At 36.8% G+C, this 18,412-nt stretch overlaps 1 protein-coding gene across 2 annotated transcripts in view; it reads left to right on the top strand.

The window, feature by feature from the left end:
• Window positions 1-15,643, top strand: part of LOC148037016 (putative complex I intermediate-associated protein 30) — a 78,688-nt gene extending 63,045 nt beyond the window's left edge. For both annotated transcript variants that reach the window (XM_087675955.1, XM_087675956.1), the window contains 3 exons: window positions 5,996-6,076; window positions 14,873-14,965; window positions 15,075-15,643. In XM_087675955.1, the coding sequence (XP_087532081.1) occupies window positions 5,996-6,076; window positions 14,873-14,965; window positions 15,075-15,296 (396 nt within the window). In that variant the 3' untranslated portion in view covers window positions 15,297-15,643. The remainder of the gene's footprint in view (window positions 1-5,995; window positions 6,077-14,872; window positions 14,966-15,074) is intronic.
• Window positions 15,644-18,412: the final 2,769 nt, after the last annotated feature.

Here is an 18,412-nt window from a genome sequence, read left to right on the forward strand (position 1 = left end):
GAATTAACAAGGTCATATGTATTTATTAGGGAAAATTTTGGGTATGTTATATTTTCTTTCCCTTAGAGAAATTGAGATATCCCCATCTCAAGATAAATTGGGGATTATTCCTTTGGAGGATGTATTGCTCTATCCAGGTTGTATCTCTCTCCACTATATTAGATATTTTTGGAAAGTGTGATTTCTTAAAGGCTTTTCATTGACTTCTAAGATTCTCTCAATTTGGACGAGGATTCCTAGTTTTGGGATTACAATTTATTCGTCATCAAGGACATGGTCAAGATTGGGGATATAACCTTCCATGAAATACATTTTGAATCTTTAGATAAAGAGGTAGGGCTGACTTACAAGCATGTGCTCCAAGACATTTTATGATTTTATATGGCTTGCAATATCAAGGATTGAAGTTTTTGAATTTTCCAAGAGATAAAGAACTCTTCTTGGGCCAAACCCTTAAGAAGACCATATCTCCTTCCTTAAAGATTCAGCTTGTTCTCTTAGGATCTGTATAGATCTTTTGTCGCTCTTGAGTTGCCTTTATGTCTTGATAAATTGCTTTCATCTACTTTTGCATGTTATCTAGCATCCTCTTGGAGTCTTCAATCTTTATAGTAGGGTTGGAAAAATTGAGAGGTGGTAGGTACTCTTGCCATACAATGCTTGGAGTGGTGTCATCTTGATGCTTTGTTGGTATGAAGCATTATAGATATATTTTACCAATGGAGGGTATTCAATCTACCTTTTTGGCTCCATGCTACAATAGTTTCATAAAATATCCTCCAAGACATGATTGACTCTTTCAATTTGCCCATTCGTTTGGAAATGATATGTTGTGCTGAACATAGATGGGTTCTGATGGCTTGAAAGAGATTGGTCCAAAATTTGGAGGTGAAAATGGTATTATGATAATTGATGATTCTTTTCAAGAGTCCATGTAATCGGAACATTTCTTTGATGAATATTCTAGTGATATGTGAAGCCTTATGAGTTGTTTTGACAAGGATAGTGTGAGCTGCTTTGGTTACTATATCCACTATCACTAGGATGGAATCATACCCTCCTTGTATAGTAGGTGAGCCACTATAAAATCCATAATGATATACTTTCATTTCATCTAGGGAGTATTAGGAGGGTGTAATTCGCTAGGTAGTTTGACCCTTTGATAGCTCAAGCATTGGGTTACATATCTAAGAGTATCAACTTTCATTCCTAGACAGAAGTAGCTCCTTCTTATTGCATTCAGAGTCTTTGCATAGCCGGGATATCCAGCCATTGGATTGTCATTTGCTTCCCATAAGATCTTTTTTTTTTTCATTCCCAAGTTTTAGGTACATACTGCCGTTGCTGATAGTACAGGAGTTACTCTTGAAGGAGAGAGTTTTTGATAGCTTCAATACCCTGGGATTTGTGTTTTGTTGCCTAGGTCACTCCCCGGTATTAGAGGATTGGGGTTTGCTCCCTCGACAACTAGTGATCATCTTCCACATCTCCGATGGCATCAAAGGACTACAGCTCGCTCTCTCAATTGCTGTCCTTCACTTGCTAGTGATTACTTGGATAGCCCACTGCTCGGAGGACTGTGTTTTGCTCCGTTCATTGTGCAAATTTCCTAGAGGTGCTTTAGCGCTTGATTCAGATAGGATAGTATAATTATCTTTTGAGGTTCGGCTCCGCTGTATCAGCTTCTCTTCTCATAGTACGATTCAGTGCATCATCATTGTGTTCTTCTTGTGCTTCTGAGTTTCTCTTCTCTCACTGAGAAATGCAAAATAACTTATAATCTTGGACAATGGACATCCTATTGGATCCAAAATTGGTGCCCTTTTCGGTATTTCTTTAACTTAATTGAAGAAAAAGTTGATGTACAATGGGATTCTCCAAATCCCTTTTGGTATTCCAACTCCCCTTGTTGTCCAAAATGACTAACAAGTCTTCAATCTGATTTACCCCTTGATTCAGGCAGTCAATTGGCCTTTATCCGCTTTGATGGAGATGGAAAATGCTCCAAATTCATTGATTTGCTAGTCTCTCCACGTGAATTTGACTAAAAACAGGTTATGCCATGTTGAATCCAAGTCTTAGAGCTTTCAATTTTTGGCATATTTCTCAAGGCGGCTACTAAATCCTAATTTCTATTCAAATTAGGGTTTACAGTAGAGAAATGTGAAATTCTCTCAGCTTGTGGTGATCTCAATGCTGTAATCTTCGGAGCAAGGTTGTAGAAAGGTTGGGAGATGAGAGAGAATGCTGAGGAGAGAGAAAATTCAGACTTTCTTTGCAAAGAACTGAAGAAAATTAGTCATTTATTGCTGCTGCCCTGTTTCAACAGCTTGTAGATGCAAAGAATTGAAGAAAATCAATCATTTATTGCAACTGCCTTGTCTCAACAGCCTATAGATGCTATTACCTGCTGTTGATTGGTCTTTTCCTGTCCCTGGCTGCTTCAGAAGATTCTCCAATGGCTGTAGATTAGACTACTAGTATCTCCTCTCTCTCTCTTGCAGGCTGAATACACTAAAATGTCTCTCTCCAACCTCTAAAGACGTTTTTTAGACTTGCATAGACATTTTTGACAAGTGGCAATCTTCCCAATTGGTTTTTTCAGCATTATTCATAATTAAATATGAAATATTAGTCTTTAAATATTGAAAATTAATTTAATGATTATTTCGGTGCCTAGAAAAATAATTTGATTAACTAATAATTAAATTGACTAGGCAACTTCAATTCCGGAGTGTTTATGCGCCATCTTTGACCATCAAAGTGGCATTAGGTACCATTTAATGCCACTTTTCTAGTGTCACCAACTGACACTTGTGGCCAAATGAATGATCTAGGCCAACCACTGGCACCAAATATCAAGTATCTGTGCGGCATAACTTATGGCAACTTTTGCCTCAGACATTGTATGATTTTCCTCGGGTCCTGGGCTCATAAATTTACTCTAACCGTAGTTACACTTCACATGTGCAACATTTACTTTAACTATGTGATTAAAAATTAATCCACATGTTAAGTGAGGCTTCAAAGATACATGTCCTCATGTCAATTGCCGGGATGGGTGGTAATTTCTTGATTACAACTTAGTTATAGTAGCAACATTTATTGCAAATTTGAGAAATGTATAATAACTCACAATCTTGGACAATGGACACCGTGTTAGCCCCAAAACTGGCACCCCTTTCGGTATTTGTTTAACTTAATTGAAGAAGAAGTTGATGTTCAATGGGATTCTCCCAATTTCTTATGGTATTCCAACTCCCCTTTTTGTCCAAAATGACCAGTAAGTCTTAAATTTGATTTGTCCCTTGATTCGGGCAGTCAATTGGCATTCACTCACTTTGATGGAGATAGAAAATGGCCTAAATTCATTGATTTGCTGGTCCCTCCACTTGAATTTGACTAAAAATAGCTTCAGTCTTATTGAATCCAAGTCTTAGAGCTTTTGATTTTTGACACGCTTCTCGAGGCTGTACTAAATCCTAATTTCTAGCATCTGTTGCAAATTAGGGTTTATAATAGAGAAATCTGAAATTTCTCAGCTTGTGGTGATCTCAATGTTGTAATCTTCGGAGCAAGGTTGGGAGATGATAGAGAATGCTAAGGAGAGAAAATTCTCGCGAAGAACTAAAGAAAAGCCTTGTCTCAACAGCTTGTAGATGCAAAGAACTAAAGAAAATCAATCATTTATTGCTGTTGCCCTATCTCAACAGCTTGTAGATGCGATTAGCTGCTATTGATTGGTCTTCTCTTGTCCCTGTCTGCCTTAGAAGGTCTTGTAATGGCTGTAGATTGGACCAGTAACATCTCCTCTCTCTCTTTTGCAGGTTGAATACACTAAAATGCCACTCTCCAATCTCTAAATACGTTTTTCAGTCTTGCATGGGTATTTTGACAAGTGACAGCCTTCCCAAATGGTTTTTTCAACATTATCCATAATTAAATATTAAATTTTAATATTTAAAATCTAAAAATTAATCTAATGATTATTTCGATGTCCAGAAAAATAATTTAAATGGCTAGGCAACTTCCATTCCTGAGTGTCTATGTGTCTGTCGTCTTTGACCATCACAGTGGCACTAGTAGCATTAAATGCCACTTCTCTAGTGTCACCAACTGACACTTATGGCCAAATGAATGACCTAGGCCAACAACTAGCACTAGATATCGTCAAGCACTTGTGTGGTATAATTTATAGCAACTTTTGCCTTAGATGTCTCGTGATTTCCTCGTGTCCCAAGCTCGTAAATTTACTCTAACCCCAATTACACCTCACATGTGCAACATTTACTTTAACCATGTGATTAAAAATTAATCCACATGTTAAGTGAGGTTTCCAAGATACTTGTCCTCATGACAGAGACAGATTGTGCAATCTATAGAAGACACAAGACAATGATCTGTCCCAACTAATTGGGGGGGGGGGGCTATGAATAGGGCATCTAGCCGACTGCCGAAAATGGGCGAGAAATATGCTGTCGGTCAGATAAAAAATTGGCCACTTTTTGGTTGTTCGTACTCCTCGTTTGATAAAGATTGGAAGAGTATGCTCTCTTAATAATAATGGTCAGGCAGACTGCAATCATAGGGTACTCTCTCTCATAGTTGTCAAGTATGAAAGGGTACCGTACGATAAAATATGGTACTAAATGGTACCTTAAGATTTTATAAGTTACGGTACGATATTAGTATGAAAAAAAAACTTGATTATTTTGGACTAAAGATGATAAAATAGATATTTCAAGTCTAAATAGCAATGCTATTAGAGTATACTATTAGAGTATATAAGATGAGTACTTGAGGGTAACATGCCAAAACCTAATGCTGCATGTGCAACATTTGCTATTGCTATCTACAACTTATAACTACATAGGTGGGAGTGGATACATCATACAAATAAGAGAAGTGTGGGCTTGAGAGAAATTGTTTGAATCTGAAATAACCTAATCTCATGGGAGAATCATATTAATATAAGGAGCATTTAGCTCATCCCAAAGTGCAGTTCGAATGGGAAAGATGTATCCATTAAGTTGGTACCTTATGGTACTAATATGTAAGGTATGGTACCTAAAGTATGGTATAGTATCAAACCTTTCGTACGTGGTACTAGTGCAACTATGGTTGAGAGAGAGAGAGAGGCTTGGGGGAGAAATAAGAAAGAAAGAAGAAAAAAAAAAGGAAGGAGAAAGAAAAAAAGAAAGTTGTAGACTTGAAGGAGAGTGGCCAAAAAGTGCCTATTTTTCGTACTAAATCGTACGGATACGTACCTACGTATGGAGACAACCCTGCTCTCTCTGAAAGGAAAGTATTAATTGGAGTGGGGAATTTCAGGAACCTTTGGGCTTACAAGAACTGGTTAAAGCTTATATTTTATTGAAATTAGGTATCAAGGATCAAGTGTTGGCTTTTCTTATTGCATGCCACACCTATCCTCTTGGTATGTATCATACACCCATATGGAGTAAAACATGTTTATTGCTGTAGCCTCTTTTGCTATTGCCACCTCAACTGAGAGACATTGCATATTGTCAGCTCAAGTGCAATACCTCGGATTCTCATCCTCTTTCTCTATATGTAATCCTGTCAATGGAGGTGTACACGCATATTCTGCCCCCATACTAGATTGAGAAGTGTGGCAACACACTTTGGGACTTGGAAAAATCATTAGATTGGTATTCAATCTAAGTAAATTTTGGAAAAACAAATTGCCTTTGAAACAGAGGCTGTTTTTATGGAGATGCATAATTGGATTGTCCAGAAATTGGCAGAAAGTTAAAATCATCAGTAGAGGTGTAAACATCACAGGTCATTTTGTTCTCGTTTTCTTTTTTTGGGTGGGTGGGGGGGGGGGGTTGTATTTGTGCAAAATGGAGGTGTTGCTATTTTTTAATTTGAAGAATCTGTAGAAGTGAATAAGCAAGCGGTTGTTTATTGTTAAAACCATCAGTAGGGGTCTTAAACATCACAGGTAATTTTGTTCTTGTTGTTTGATCAGACAAATGGGGTCTTTGACTTGGAACATTTCAACACAGTAGCATTCCGAGTGAAGGGTGACGGGCGCTGCTATATCTCCACCGTATGGTTCAGGGGTTTTTGTTTGTTTTGTATTTTAAATGCATAGACTTGATAGCCAAATGCTTCCTTTTTTCTTTTTTGTGTGCATGCGTGTGGATTTGCAGCATCATGTGTACTTTCATCTTGATTAAAAGTTTGGGACAGCTGTCTGGGTGCATGCGATTCTGAGCATTGTATACATGGAAACTGGGAAATAGATCAGTTGTGCTTGAGGAATCGTTTGAGCACTTCAAATGAAAAAGCACTAGTGTTTTAACATGTTGCAATTTGTCAACTAGAAAGCTTCAGTTTTGTACATGTTCCACTTTCCCCAGGGTCATGGAGGAGAGTTTTTTTTCACAGAGCTCCAAGTAATTGAGGTCTATATCTTTCTACATCTGAAGATGGGACATCATCATCTGTCCATAAGGCCTTTGAAACTCCTCATAGAGATATATAGAATTGACATCATTGCTGTTCATTGGCTGGTCGGCCTTTCTTTGTCCCCCTCCTACATCTTGGTCCTTTCATCTGCTGTCCCATCTAGAGCTAGCTTCAGGTTGAGGATATATTCTAGGAGATGCATGAGGTGCTGTAAGCATTTCACCTGGTGAGACGGGCCTAATGACCCTGACCATCTAAGTGCTCAAGCTAGCATAAGTTTGAGGTTATATTCTAGGAGACACATTGAGTCCCTAGCTAGAGCAGTGGACTTGTCTCATCTTTTGAGGAAATTTGAAGGGGAGGATTCAAATCACAATGATCGAAGGGCTTTTGGGTTTTAACAAGAAGTCTAGTTTAGATTATTATCATTTTGAATGTGTCTTATCGGGCAGGATATTGTATAGGCAAAGAGCATAGACAGGGATGATCTATGCATGCCATGCTTATGGTTCATTCTAATGCCATCCTGGGACTGCTTTGTCTTCTTTATCCAGTGAGGAAGCTAACATCATTCAGTGATCAAGATGTAGCCTTCCAGAGTCTGCTTTTTGATTTGTTGGGGATGTGTTCTAGTGCTAGAATGTGCCTCCAATCTCCAATACCTGCTACAGACTAAACAACAAATTAAACAGCCAATGAGAAGTAGTAAAATGCGGTTTCAATCCATGCTTCCACTGGCTTCCTAGACGCATCATCTCCTTTGCACTCTTCAGGTTGAAGTTAGGTCAAGATTTTCTTGAAATCTTGATCCATCGATGGTTCTGCTTACTTAGAATAATTGGATCAGGCTCAGGTTCCTATTCTAATTTCAGGCCAAGAGGTTGAGGTTCAAGCATCTCCATTATCCATACTGAGTTGGTTTATCATGGCTTTGAGTTATTCAATAGGAATGCTCACCCCGTCAATACTTCTGTACCTATGGAGCTGCTCCAATGTCAGTTTTCAGGCTACTGCAGTTGACGATGGCCACTCTCACAAGGAGAGTGTGGGTCATCTGTGATGTGGCAGCATTCCCCTGTTTCCCAGGTTTGTTGCATTTATTTTCAAGTATCCATTGTATTTGTTAGGTATGACCAATGATTTCTTTACTAGCTGAGAAATTCATTGTTGTTTTATTGGTAGAGCGAGTTTGTTTATCCTATGCATTTATTGGCTCAGTTGTGCCAATCTCCTCTCTTCAGACGAAATCAGAACAGTCAGACGAAATCAAAAATGAAATAAAAACAGGAAACTCAGCAACAAACACAGTAACACCAAATGACACAGCAAAAAGAATATTAACAAGATTTGAAAATGCAATTAGAAAAGAATTCCAGGGTGAAGAATGGACCACCCATAAAGAGGAAGAACAAAAAATGCAAAGAGATAATGCATACAATAGCTTACAAAGACTAAAATTAGTAACAATGTGCGGTTTTGAAGCATATACTTGTGCCTTCTCCAAATACTATTATGAAGGACTTGGAGATGACAGATTGTCAAACGCAAAAGAATTATATTTTACCAAACTTCCATATCCATATAACCAAAGACTTAGCCTAGGATATAAAACATGGCTAAAAGATAAAACCGATACTTTAGGTGCTCGAATAAGATATACTAGAAATAGCATCAACAAATGGTGTATAAATGCCCAGCAGGAATATATCATTAGAAAACATGTCAATTATGGACTATGTTGTCCACAAAATAGTGAAAGATTAATATTTGGAGATGTTAGAACATACAATAGGAAAAGAAAAGGAAAATACCAGTCAAAGCGCAGATTCTTTCCAAAAAGAATTAATAAAAAATACATACCTAAATATAAATTTAAAAAGAGAATAATGAGGAAAAATAAAAAATTAAAAGAACCTAAGAAATGCAAATGTTGGCTATGTCAAGAAGAAGGACATTATGCCAATGAATGCCCTAAAAGGAAAAAATCAACAAAATATAATGAAATGTATTCATTCAATCTTGAAGAATACATATCTGAACAATCATCCACTGATGATGAATACTATATTATAGAATCTGAATCCTCACCAGAATCAGATAGTGAATAATGGAAAATCCATTATACAAAAAAGAAACAGAAGACTCAAAAGAGTTTTCTAGACAATTACTATTCGATAAAACAATATTCAAACAATTATCAAAAGACAAAGTACAAGATACAACTGATCAAGCTTTCAATAATACATTCTACAAACAATGGATGACATTGTTTAAAAGAGAAAATATAATATATTTTGGACTCAAAATAAAAGAACAATCAATAGATATAGAAAATGCTACAGGTAATGTAAACTTACCTTTACTACTCAAAAAAGATATATTAGAAAAATTAAATTCTATAAAGAGTTCAGACAGACATAAAATTCAATTTCTCCATCTCGGAGGAATACATATACTAATCAAAGCACACTTTCGTGAAGGAATTGATACTCCTATCAAATTAGCTATTCTTGACAACAGAATAATAAATAGAACTGATTCATTGTTAGGTATAATGAAAGGAAACCTTGCATATCAACAGCTTGGTTTTTATCTTTTCCCTAAATATACCATCAATCTCAATGATAAAAACATAGATTCTACGCTTACGTTAGCATATAAATTTGAAAGATTTAATAATTTTCTACAAGGAACAAAAGTTTTTAATATCCATTATGGAATAAGCTACGCATTAACAAACAGTGTACATTCAGTACGCTATAAAGACCAAGACATTATCCATATAGACGATCTCTATTCTTCTTTTGAAGAAATAGAACTACCAACCATTAACAGACCATTAATACATGACGATTTAGATTGGAATCTAGATCTTAATCCTAAGAAAAACTTACAATTAATTCCTCAAAAATCTAGACATATCATTGACGATAATGGCATTTTGAGGAATCCCTCTTTCTCGCCGGGAGAGGAAGATAGTAATAGTAAAAACAAACAAATTATTAATACATCATACAATCAGAGTAATAGCACACATTTCAAAATAAAAGGAGAATTTTTCAATGGACAACATTGGAAAATCATAAAAATATTAATTGACACAAGATGTGCAGATAACTACATCCGAAAAGATAACATAGGATATTTATATCCTACCGAACTTATAGCCAAACAAAATTATAGCCATCTATGGACAAGTAAAACCTACGAAACTACTCATGCAGTAGAAGTAGAAATAAAAATAGAAAACTTTATATTTAAAATACCTTTGCTAATAGACGAAGGAATAACGGATGAACAGTATCCTATAATCCTAGGAATGAAGTTCCTAGAAAAGGATTGTCAAAGATACAAAATAGAAAATAATCTATTAAATATACAAATCAATAATCAAGAAATAATTACAAAAAAATGTTGAGACTTGGAAAAACTCTAGGAGAATTGAATAATAACATCTATATCAAAATAATGGTATATACAAAAGACATCAAAAGAGAATTTGACGCATTCTTAGATAATGGATCATTCATCTCAGTATGCAAAAAAGAAGTATTACACTATGATGAATGGATAACAGAAACAGATAAAATAATAGGCCTAGATATGGGTGGACATAAAACCCAATATAAACATAAAGCAGTAAATGTTAAAATAGAGATTGAAGGAAAACAGATAATTGTAGATGAAATATTCCAAAATGATCAAATTGGAGTAGACATCATACTTGGAAATAATTTTATAAACTCCTTTGATGAATATAGACAAAATTCTCAAATAATAACATTTATTATTGGAAATGAAAAAATACAAACAAAAAGACTCAACTACGGAATAAATAGAATATTTCAAAATGAGAAACTAGAACATTTAGAAGAAAAATATAAAGATCTAACACAAAAATACATGAGCAAATTCGAAAAACTTTGCCATGATAATCCCCTACATTTTTGGAAAAAACATAAAACGATAGCAAAAATCGAATTAACAGAAGAAAGAATAATCAGGTGTAAACCAATGTTCTATTCGGAAGAAGATAGAAGAGAATTTGAAAAACAGTTAAAAGAGTTATTAGAACAAGGAATAATTAGGCATAGTAAAAGCCCACACTCATCACCAGCTTTCATGGTTCGGAATCACTCTGAACAGAAACGTGGAAAAGCTAGGATGGTAGTCAATTATAAAACATTAAATAAATATACAAAATTTAACGGGTACTTTCTGCCCAACAAAAGTCAACTATTAGACAAAATACGATATAAAAATATATTCTCAAAATTCGACTGTAAAAGTGGATTTTGGCAAATAAAACTTGAAGAAAATAGTATTCCATATACAGCTTTTAGTACTCCACAAGGACACTATGAATGGACAATACTAGCTTTTGGTTTAAAGAATTCTCCTCAAGAATTCCAACAATGGCTAGATAAAACCTATCATAATATTCATGAATTCTGTATCATCTATGTAGATGATATATTAATCATGAGTAAAAATATACAACAACATGAAAAACACCTACAACAATTTCTTCAAATATCTCAAGAAAATGGTGTTAATCTTTCTTTAAAGAAAATGGAACTCTTCAAAGAAAAAATTGAATATCTAGGATTAATCATAGATAACACAGGAGTTGAACTTCAACCACATATATCAGCCAAAATAGAGACATTCCCAGATGAAATATCTGATATAAAGCAACTACAGAGATTTCTTGGTTGCGCTAATTACGCTGAAACATTTATAATTAATCTAGCAAAACATAGAAATCCTTTACAAAAACTATTAAAAAAGGATATACCATGGAAATGAACTCAAGAACATACAAATGCAGTAAAAACTATAAAAGAAAAGTCCAGAAATCTTCCTCGGCTTCGATTACCGGCAGATGATACACTGCTAGTAATAGAAACTGATGCCTCCGAAAATTTCTGGGGGGGCGTATTAAAGGAAATAACAAATGAAAACGAAAATAAAGAAAACATTTGTAGATATACAAGTGGAACCTTTTCTAAAACAGAAAAGAATTATCATATAAATGAATTAGAAATTCTTGCTATAAAAAGAACAATAGAAAAGTTCAATTTCTTTCTTTTACCAAGAAAATTTATAATAAGAACAGACAACACCCAAGTAAGAGGATTAATAACAAATAATCTTAAAAATCTACCACAATATGCAAGACTGAAAAGATGGCAGTTGTTCTTTTCATTCTATAATTTCGAGATAGTTCATATTAAAGGTACTACTAACGTTCTTGCTGATCTTTTGACCAGAGAAGCAGCAGTACTAATATAAAGTTTAGATTGCAGAACCACAATGGAGAACATCGAGAACCAGCTCAAAGACCTTCTTAAAGAAGTCGATGATATAAAAGAAAAAATACAAAAAATCATCACTAACATTTCCACTGTAAAATTAATACAGCAAAAGAAGGACAAGGAGCAGGTGGTTATCCCGATGCTCCTCGGGTCGCATAACTGCTTTCCTGCAAAGGAAAGTACATTAACTGTACCGATGCCGTCAGGCTCGGGAGATAACTCACTGAACTCGAAAGAGTCAGTACATAACTCACTGCCGACCAAACGAGTGGCAGATCAAAATACTAACGATTATATTGTTTCTGAAGATAACAGGTACGAAGCCATCAAGCTAGAAGAATTTGCTAGAGAATACCAAAAACTCTCTCAGCAAATAATCCAGATGAAGAAAAGAGATAACAAAAGCATCAAGCTTACTCAAACAGCATACCCAAGGATAATCTGTTTACCAGAATCAAATCCAGAATGGGTAAACAAATTATTTTACTTTGGTTTTCTCGACCAAATCTACACCGACAACCAATCAGAACTACAACAACTCCCATTCATCTTCAAATGGAGTGCCAATCTTCTACAGTCAAAAAATATTGGCGCCAAACTGAATTTCAAAATATTCAACGCATCACCTGAAGTCAACTGGGCTAGAGGAGTTCATCTAGTCATACTTCGAGAATTAAATAAATCAGAAACTATTCAAATTGACAGCACAGAAAATCCCATCAACAAAAATAGATTGGATATAAACAATCTATATTTCAAAAGAGCTCAAGGGTTAAAAATTATTCTAAAACAATTGAAAAAGATAAAAGAAGAGAAGAAAGGACATATAGTCAGCAAAGTCTATCAACAGGCTGACATCACCATCCTAATACAAGACTATGCTCCCATGTCCGAAAATGATCTTTTGTAAAGAAAATCACCCAAAAGATTGCAATAAATGCATACATCGCATTCAACCCTTTCAAAAGATGTAAAAAGTAAAAGATGCGCACTCAAAATAATGCGCAATAATGTAAAGGATACGTGCCCTTATAAACCACGTATACCTCAAATGTCCAATCAACTTTATAAAAGTGCCATGTCATCAAGCACTACCAAAGCCTATAAAACCAAGACCCGAGACTCATTCGAGACATTCGAACTCGGAGAGCATACTCTTTGTGAAGAACGAAGGAGAGACATACCATCTCTTCGGGGAGCTCACAAAGAAGTCATTTTTCAAGAACGAAGAAGAGAAACACCATCTCTTCGGGGAACTTGAAATGAGGAGCTAAACAGCCCTTAGGGAGATAGCCATAACCCAATAATCCATAGCCTACTCTATAGTCCTTTTATTCTCAGCTTGTATCTATTTTCTCTTGTTGAGGAATATAATCCTTTTGCTCTAAGATCGTGTACACCGTGGTGTAAAGAAATCAATCTACGGTTGTGGTGTGCATCAACTAAGTCTATCGGGAAGAGGGAGCGCGCCGCAAGGTTTCATCTCGCAGTCCACCGGGAAGACGTTCGGTTGCAAGTGACGCCAGGTAGATACGTTGATGTTATGCTCAAAAAACGATTAAGGAATGAAAGTATTATGTTATGAAACAAGTGTTGAGTAGAGATAATGAAAAGGCTATAGAAGATAGTGCTAAGGATTAAAAAGGGGTTATAGGCGATTCTCTCTAAATTCATCGATTACTTAATCAAATGATTTCCCTGGGAACAACATATAAGGCAGTCCAAACCTTCATAGTATTCATACACTTAATAACAAACGTTTATTAATATACTATGATAACCCGGTCCCGAAGTTGGAGTTCCCCTAATCCAGTTGGTAGACACTCTTGTACTCATTTCAAATTTCAGTATTCAGGGGATGGGAGACCACTCCTTTTTCCCTGTAGAAGGCTGAGACAACTGCTGCAGGTGTCAATACTTGTATGAGTTTCCATGGAGGTTATGATTTTGGTCCTCTGTCTTGGATCATGGAGTCGCCTGATCAAAGATGCCTTGTGGCTTCTTTTTATCAGAGCTCTGCAAACACAGGACGTACTTGCCGAGGCAGGTAGCTGCATGAGTAAACAGGCCAAGAAAGGGGCACACCTTTTGTACTCAGTCAAAATTTTCAGTATTTAGCAGACAGGGAGTGGGCCTTTTACCCTTTAACAGGCTGAGACAACTGCAGATGTCCAGTTTGTTATTTGATCCGGTGGATATTAATATTTTGGTCTTCTCTCTCGGATCATGGAGTTGCCAAATCAAAGATGCCTCAGCTTCTTCCTATCAGAGCTCCACAGACACTGAGGAGTACTTGTTGAGGTGACCAGCTGCATGACATGACCCGTAGGGTAAAGAGGCCAATAAAGGAAGCACTGAAAAGCCGGATGCATTTGGCATCCAATGTTGTGCTATTCTTCTCCAGTGTTATGCAGACATTAGGAAGCCAATTCGCCGATGTCTCAAGCTGTCATGGCTTGCGGATTATGAATGAAGCTACCATTTTATTTGCTTGCTTTGGTATATTGAACTTTGGGGCCTTTTTAAATCATAACTTGTTTCTGAAATTGTGTTTGGATAAAAGTATTTGGTTATATGGAATGACAACAACAAGGTAAAAAATAAGATGAAAAACTGTTGGGAGGCAGTTTCCGCACTATATATATGAGAAAAAGGTAGGGAGCCATAAGGTTGGCCTGCTTACACTAGAGAGCACTACTAAGTATCAAGCCACTATACACTTCTTCAGATCACCAGTCACCCAGGTCTCATCAAACACCCTGACCCTTGATTCGAGAGTTGCCCCAATGATGGCGACACTAGCTCAAATTTTGGAGATATGGTGCAGCAATAAGGCCCTTGACCACAAACAAGGTATTACAGCAAGACCAGGCCATCATTACTTGCCATAGGAGCCATAATCATATCACCTGGACATGGACAATATGCTCAGGTCTCGTGGAACATTCTGGCCTTTTGCCTTTTGCAAACATTAGTAACACATGCATGCACACACACTCGCATGCATGCACAGACACAGCGACAAGGACAAAGACTATCCATTGTTTTCGGGGTACTCTAATACTGTTGAATGCTGTTTAGACTGCTTGGTTTTAATGAACTCTATTCTTTCTCAGTTGCGTACACAGTCTTGGACGGGTGAATATGAGGATGGCCACACATGGCAGGCCTTTGTGTTTGCTCCCAAGGATGAGTGGTATCAAGTTAGGGTAGGTGGAAGCCCTTGGGTTTCAATGCTAACTGTTGTGAGATGATGTAAATGGTGACATATGGTTGCTCTGCTCATTTTTTATTTTGCTGTGTCTTTTCCTACATCAGATTCCCTTCAGTCGTTATCTTCCAACCTGGAAAGGGAAGATAATTGAGACACATATGGAGATGCATCCTGGTCGTATTTGTGGGATGACATTGGGTGTGTCTGCTGAGGGTGGACCAAAAGAAGCAGTTCTTGGACCTGGAGGTTTTCGCCTGGAGTTGGATTGGATAAAAGCTCTGCATTGTTCAGATCAAAGGACTGCAAAGCTGGCAGATGCTGTGTAAATGCAGATTCTTGAGACAATTTTTCAGGAAATGCCTAAAATTTCTAGAAGGCTACTTCACAGTTTTGTGCCCGTGTTTCTAGTAGAAAGAGCGGTTCTGTTCATTCATTGTCTTGTATTATCAGAATGCAACTCCCTAATAATTCAAATAAGTTGGACTGATACACTTTCAACTACATGAACATGTTTGATTATCTTGATTCTTCATACAATCATTAAAATGTAGCAGCTTTGTTATACACTGTCATATGAAAGGGTTACATACTCCTTAATTCAGAGGTATCAATGAAAGGGCTGCATGCTACTCACTTCAAAGGTATCTTAATAAGTCCTCTAATTGATTGTTTATGATAGTATTATTCTTGGACGAGATATCTTGTTTTGATAATAGTATGAGCATGTTGACAGTATCCTTGACCATTTAGATGAAGTGCACTACTTGTGATTGAACGAACTTTTTTTAATCTGGTGTATGGGGAGGGACCACTTTGTTAAACGTGGAACTGATTTTGGCCTTCACACATTTATCCCCCATTGGGGAGGTGGATCATTGTGAGAGCCTTGATTGAGCCTACTTCATTGGAGGCATGTAAACTCATCCACTGATTGGTTCCTAATCTTTGGATCCCCAACTAACGACACCTTATATGGTCCTCTTGAATCATTCGAAATACTTTGATAGTGAGCAACTACATCATTCAAACACCTCCACACGACGAATGGCAAGTGTAGCTAGGACGTTCAAACACCTTCAGTGGTTAAATGGTCCATTTGAATCATTTAGATGGAGTATGGAGTACTATGATAATGGGTCTTTACGTCTTTTGAACAAGGGCACACTATTGTGCGCAAGAGCATTGCCCTCACACACACACACACACACACACACACACACACACAACACCTTTTTAAAAAAAATCAGATAAGCTATTCTTTCTTGAAAAGCAAGATATCCACACATTTCAAAGTTAAGTGTACCACTTAAGTGAAGTTAACAGTGGGTAATTTGTTGGAACTTGCACCACCTTGTCACCGCACTATTATCTAGGCACATGCCCTAAAATGGCAATGCTAACAAACCATAGCAAATTGTCGTTGGGAAAACGGTCAAATAGCTCAAGTAATTGATCTAGAAGCCTATTCACACGAGACCATTGAATTCTAGGTTTGTACAAGCATTGGTGAAACCAAATTTGTTTTACATCCATCCATTTATCGTGGACATGTCCCTATGTTGCAAGGACATCACCTAAGGGAGATGGTTAAACTTACATTTTCACCCTAACAATGAGTGAGTTTACAACTTGCAAGCAGAAAATACGACCTTGAAGGACTTGCTTTCCAAGGTCATTATACACTTGTTTGATTCAATTAGAGAAGTTGGCTATGGAGGTGATTGGCCAACAAGAAGATTGAAGGTGAAGTAAAAGACATGACAACAAAAGTGCAAGAGGTACATAACGAAATTAAAACAAGGAACGATAAAATCAACAAGGTATGATAAGACACTATTTTTTTAATAGTTAATGAAGCTATATTAGAAAAGAAGCATGAATCTCATGCATAACTAAGAGGACTTCTTAATAGCTAGTGTGAAGAACCACTGCGAATTAGAGGATGAAGTCCTTTGAGAATATTCGGAGTTATACAAGCTAGAAACCAAACTAAATCCAATATTAGAGAATCAAGGTTTCAAGTGGGTGACACCATGGCACATCCCTAGACAAAAAAATACCTAAGCAACCTTGGAGTTTGGAGATGTACCAAGTAAAATTGAAGCACTAAAGTAATCAAAATGTTTCAAATGAACTAAACTATAGATCATGGATGAGCTTATACCAATATAACTCAAAGCACAAACAGGTGAGATCTCCAAGATCATGAAGGCAACTAGAAAAAAGGACAAATGGGCAGCTTGTTGAGGTGGTAAAGCCATCATAGAAGAGTTTAGAAGGCCTAAGCATTATGCTAACTTAGGATCCTTACCTTATATAATAACTCTTGTTGCCTTAGTAGTTTGCCTTTACTCATGCCATTGGCATTGCGAAGTGGATTGTATATAGATCTTGAGTTTGTCATTATATACATCCTTGAGGCGACTTAGAGAATGTTAATATCATGCGTGGGCGCGCGCGCGCGCGCGCACACACACACACACACACACACACACACTCTCTCTCTCTCTCTCTCTCTCTCTCTCTCTACGAAAAAAAGCTAAAAAATAAAAGAGCTTGGATTGCCACTTCAACATTGTAGTTTATCTACCTAGGCAATAAGTGGAGTAAATATCATATTATCTTTACCTTGGGGTAACCTTCTCTAGGCCCAGACACCCAAATTCACCATGAGAAGAGTTGCTTATGCTAGGCTCACATGAGGTTTTGTAGCCTTGTTAGCCCTAGAGAGAGAGTGCTCCAATCTAATTCATTTAAAAATGTATGAAGTTATGACTTTTCAATATATTAGTCATCATGAGGCATAATCATGTATCCAATTACTTTTTAGGGGCTTGATCTTCACAATGGATGGAGAAAGATGGAGAGGCTGTTGATGTTGATTTCAAGGGTGATATACAACAAATCATTTGTGCAACACAATATTGTAGGAGTAGAGCTAATTGTTGCCTCCATGATGGTTGAGGTTCTCTTCTAGGTATTCGTACATAACCATAGATTATCAGAGTTGATTTAGATAGGAACCCCCAATTTGCATTACACTCCTGACGGCAACTTGCAGTAAGAGATATTCAATATTGTTGTGCACAAACTAATGCATGGTTGAGAGACAATGGCTTTTAGAGTGATGCCCTACTACCATTCCAATACAATCTAGATTTGCACACCATGTGATCTAATCACATTGAGGTGAACCATGCCATCAAGATGAACATCATGTGGCTAGACATTGAGAAGACATAGATCACTTTAGATCCACCACTTAGTATGAAAATGGCCTTCTATAAGGACCATCTTCACCTTTTGAAGGATGGCTTCATCATCAAGCTTAGATATATGAAAGTGCATATGTAATTTGGGATGTGGTGTACCATAGGTTAGGTGTCGACCTCCTCACACCACCTTTGAGGTGAGGTTGGCAAACACTCGAGAAAGGCATAGG

This window comes from Lygodium microphyllum, chromosome 4 (genome assembly GCF_053477565.2).
Source record: "Lygodium microphyllum isolate KBCC chromosome 4, Lygodium_microphyllum_v1.1.10, whole genome shotgun sequence".
NCBI classification, from domain to species: domain Eukaryota; kingdom Viridiplantae; phylum Streptophyta; class Polypodiopsida; order Schizaeales; family Lygodiaceae; genus Lygodium; species Lygodium microphyllum.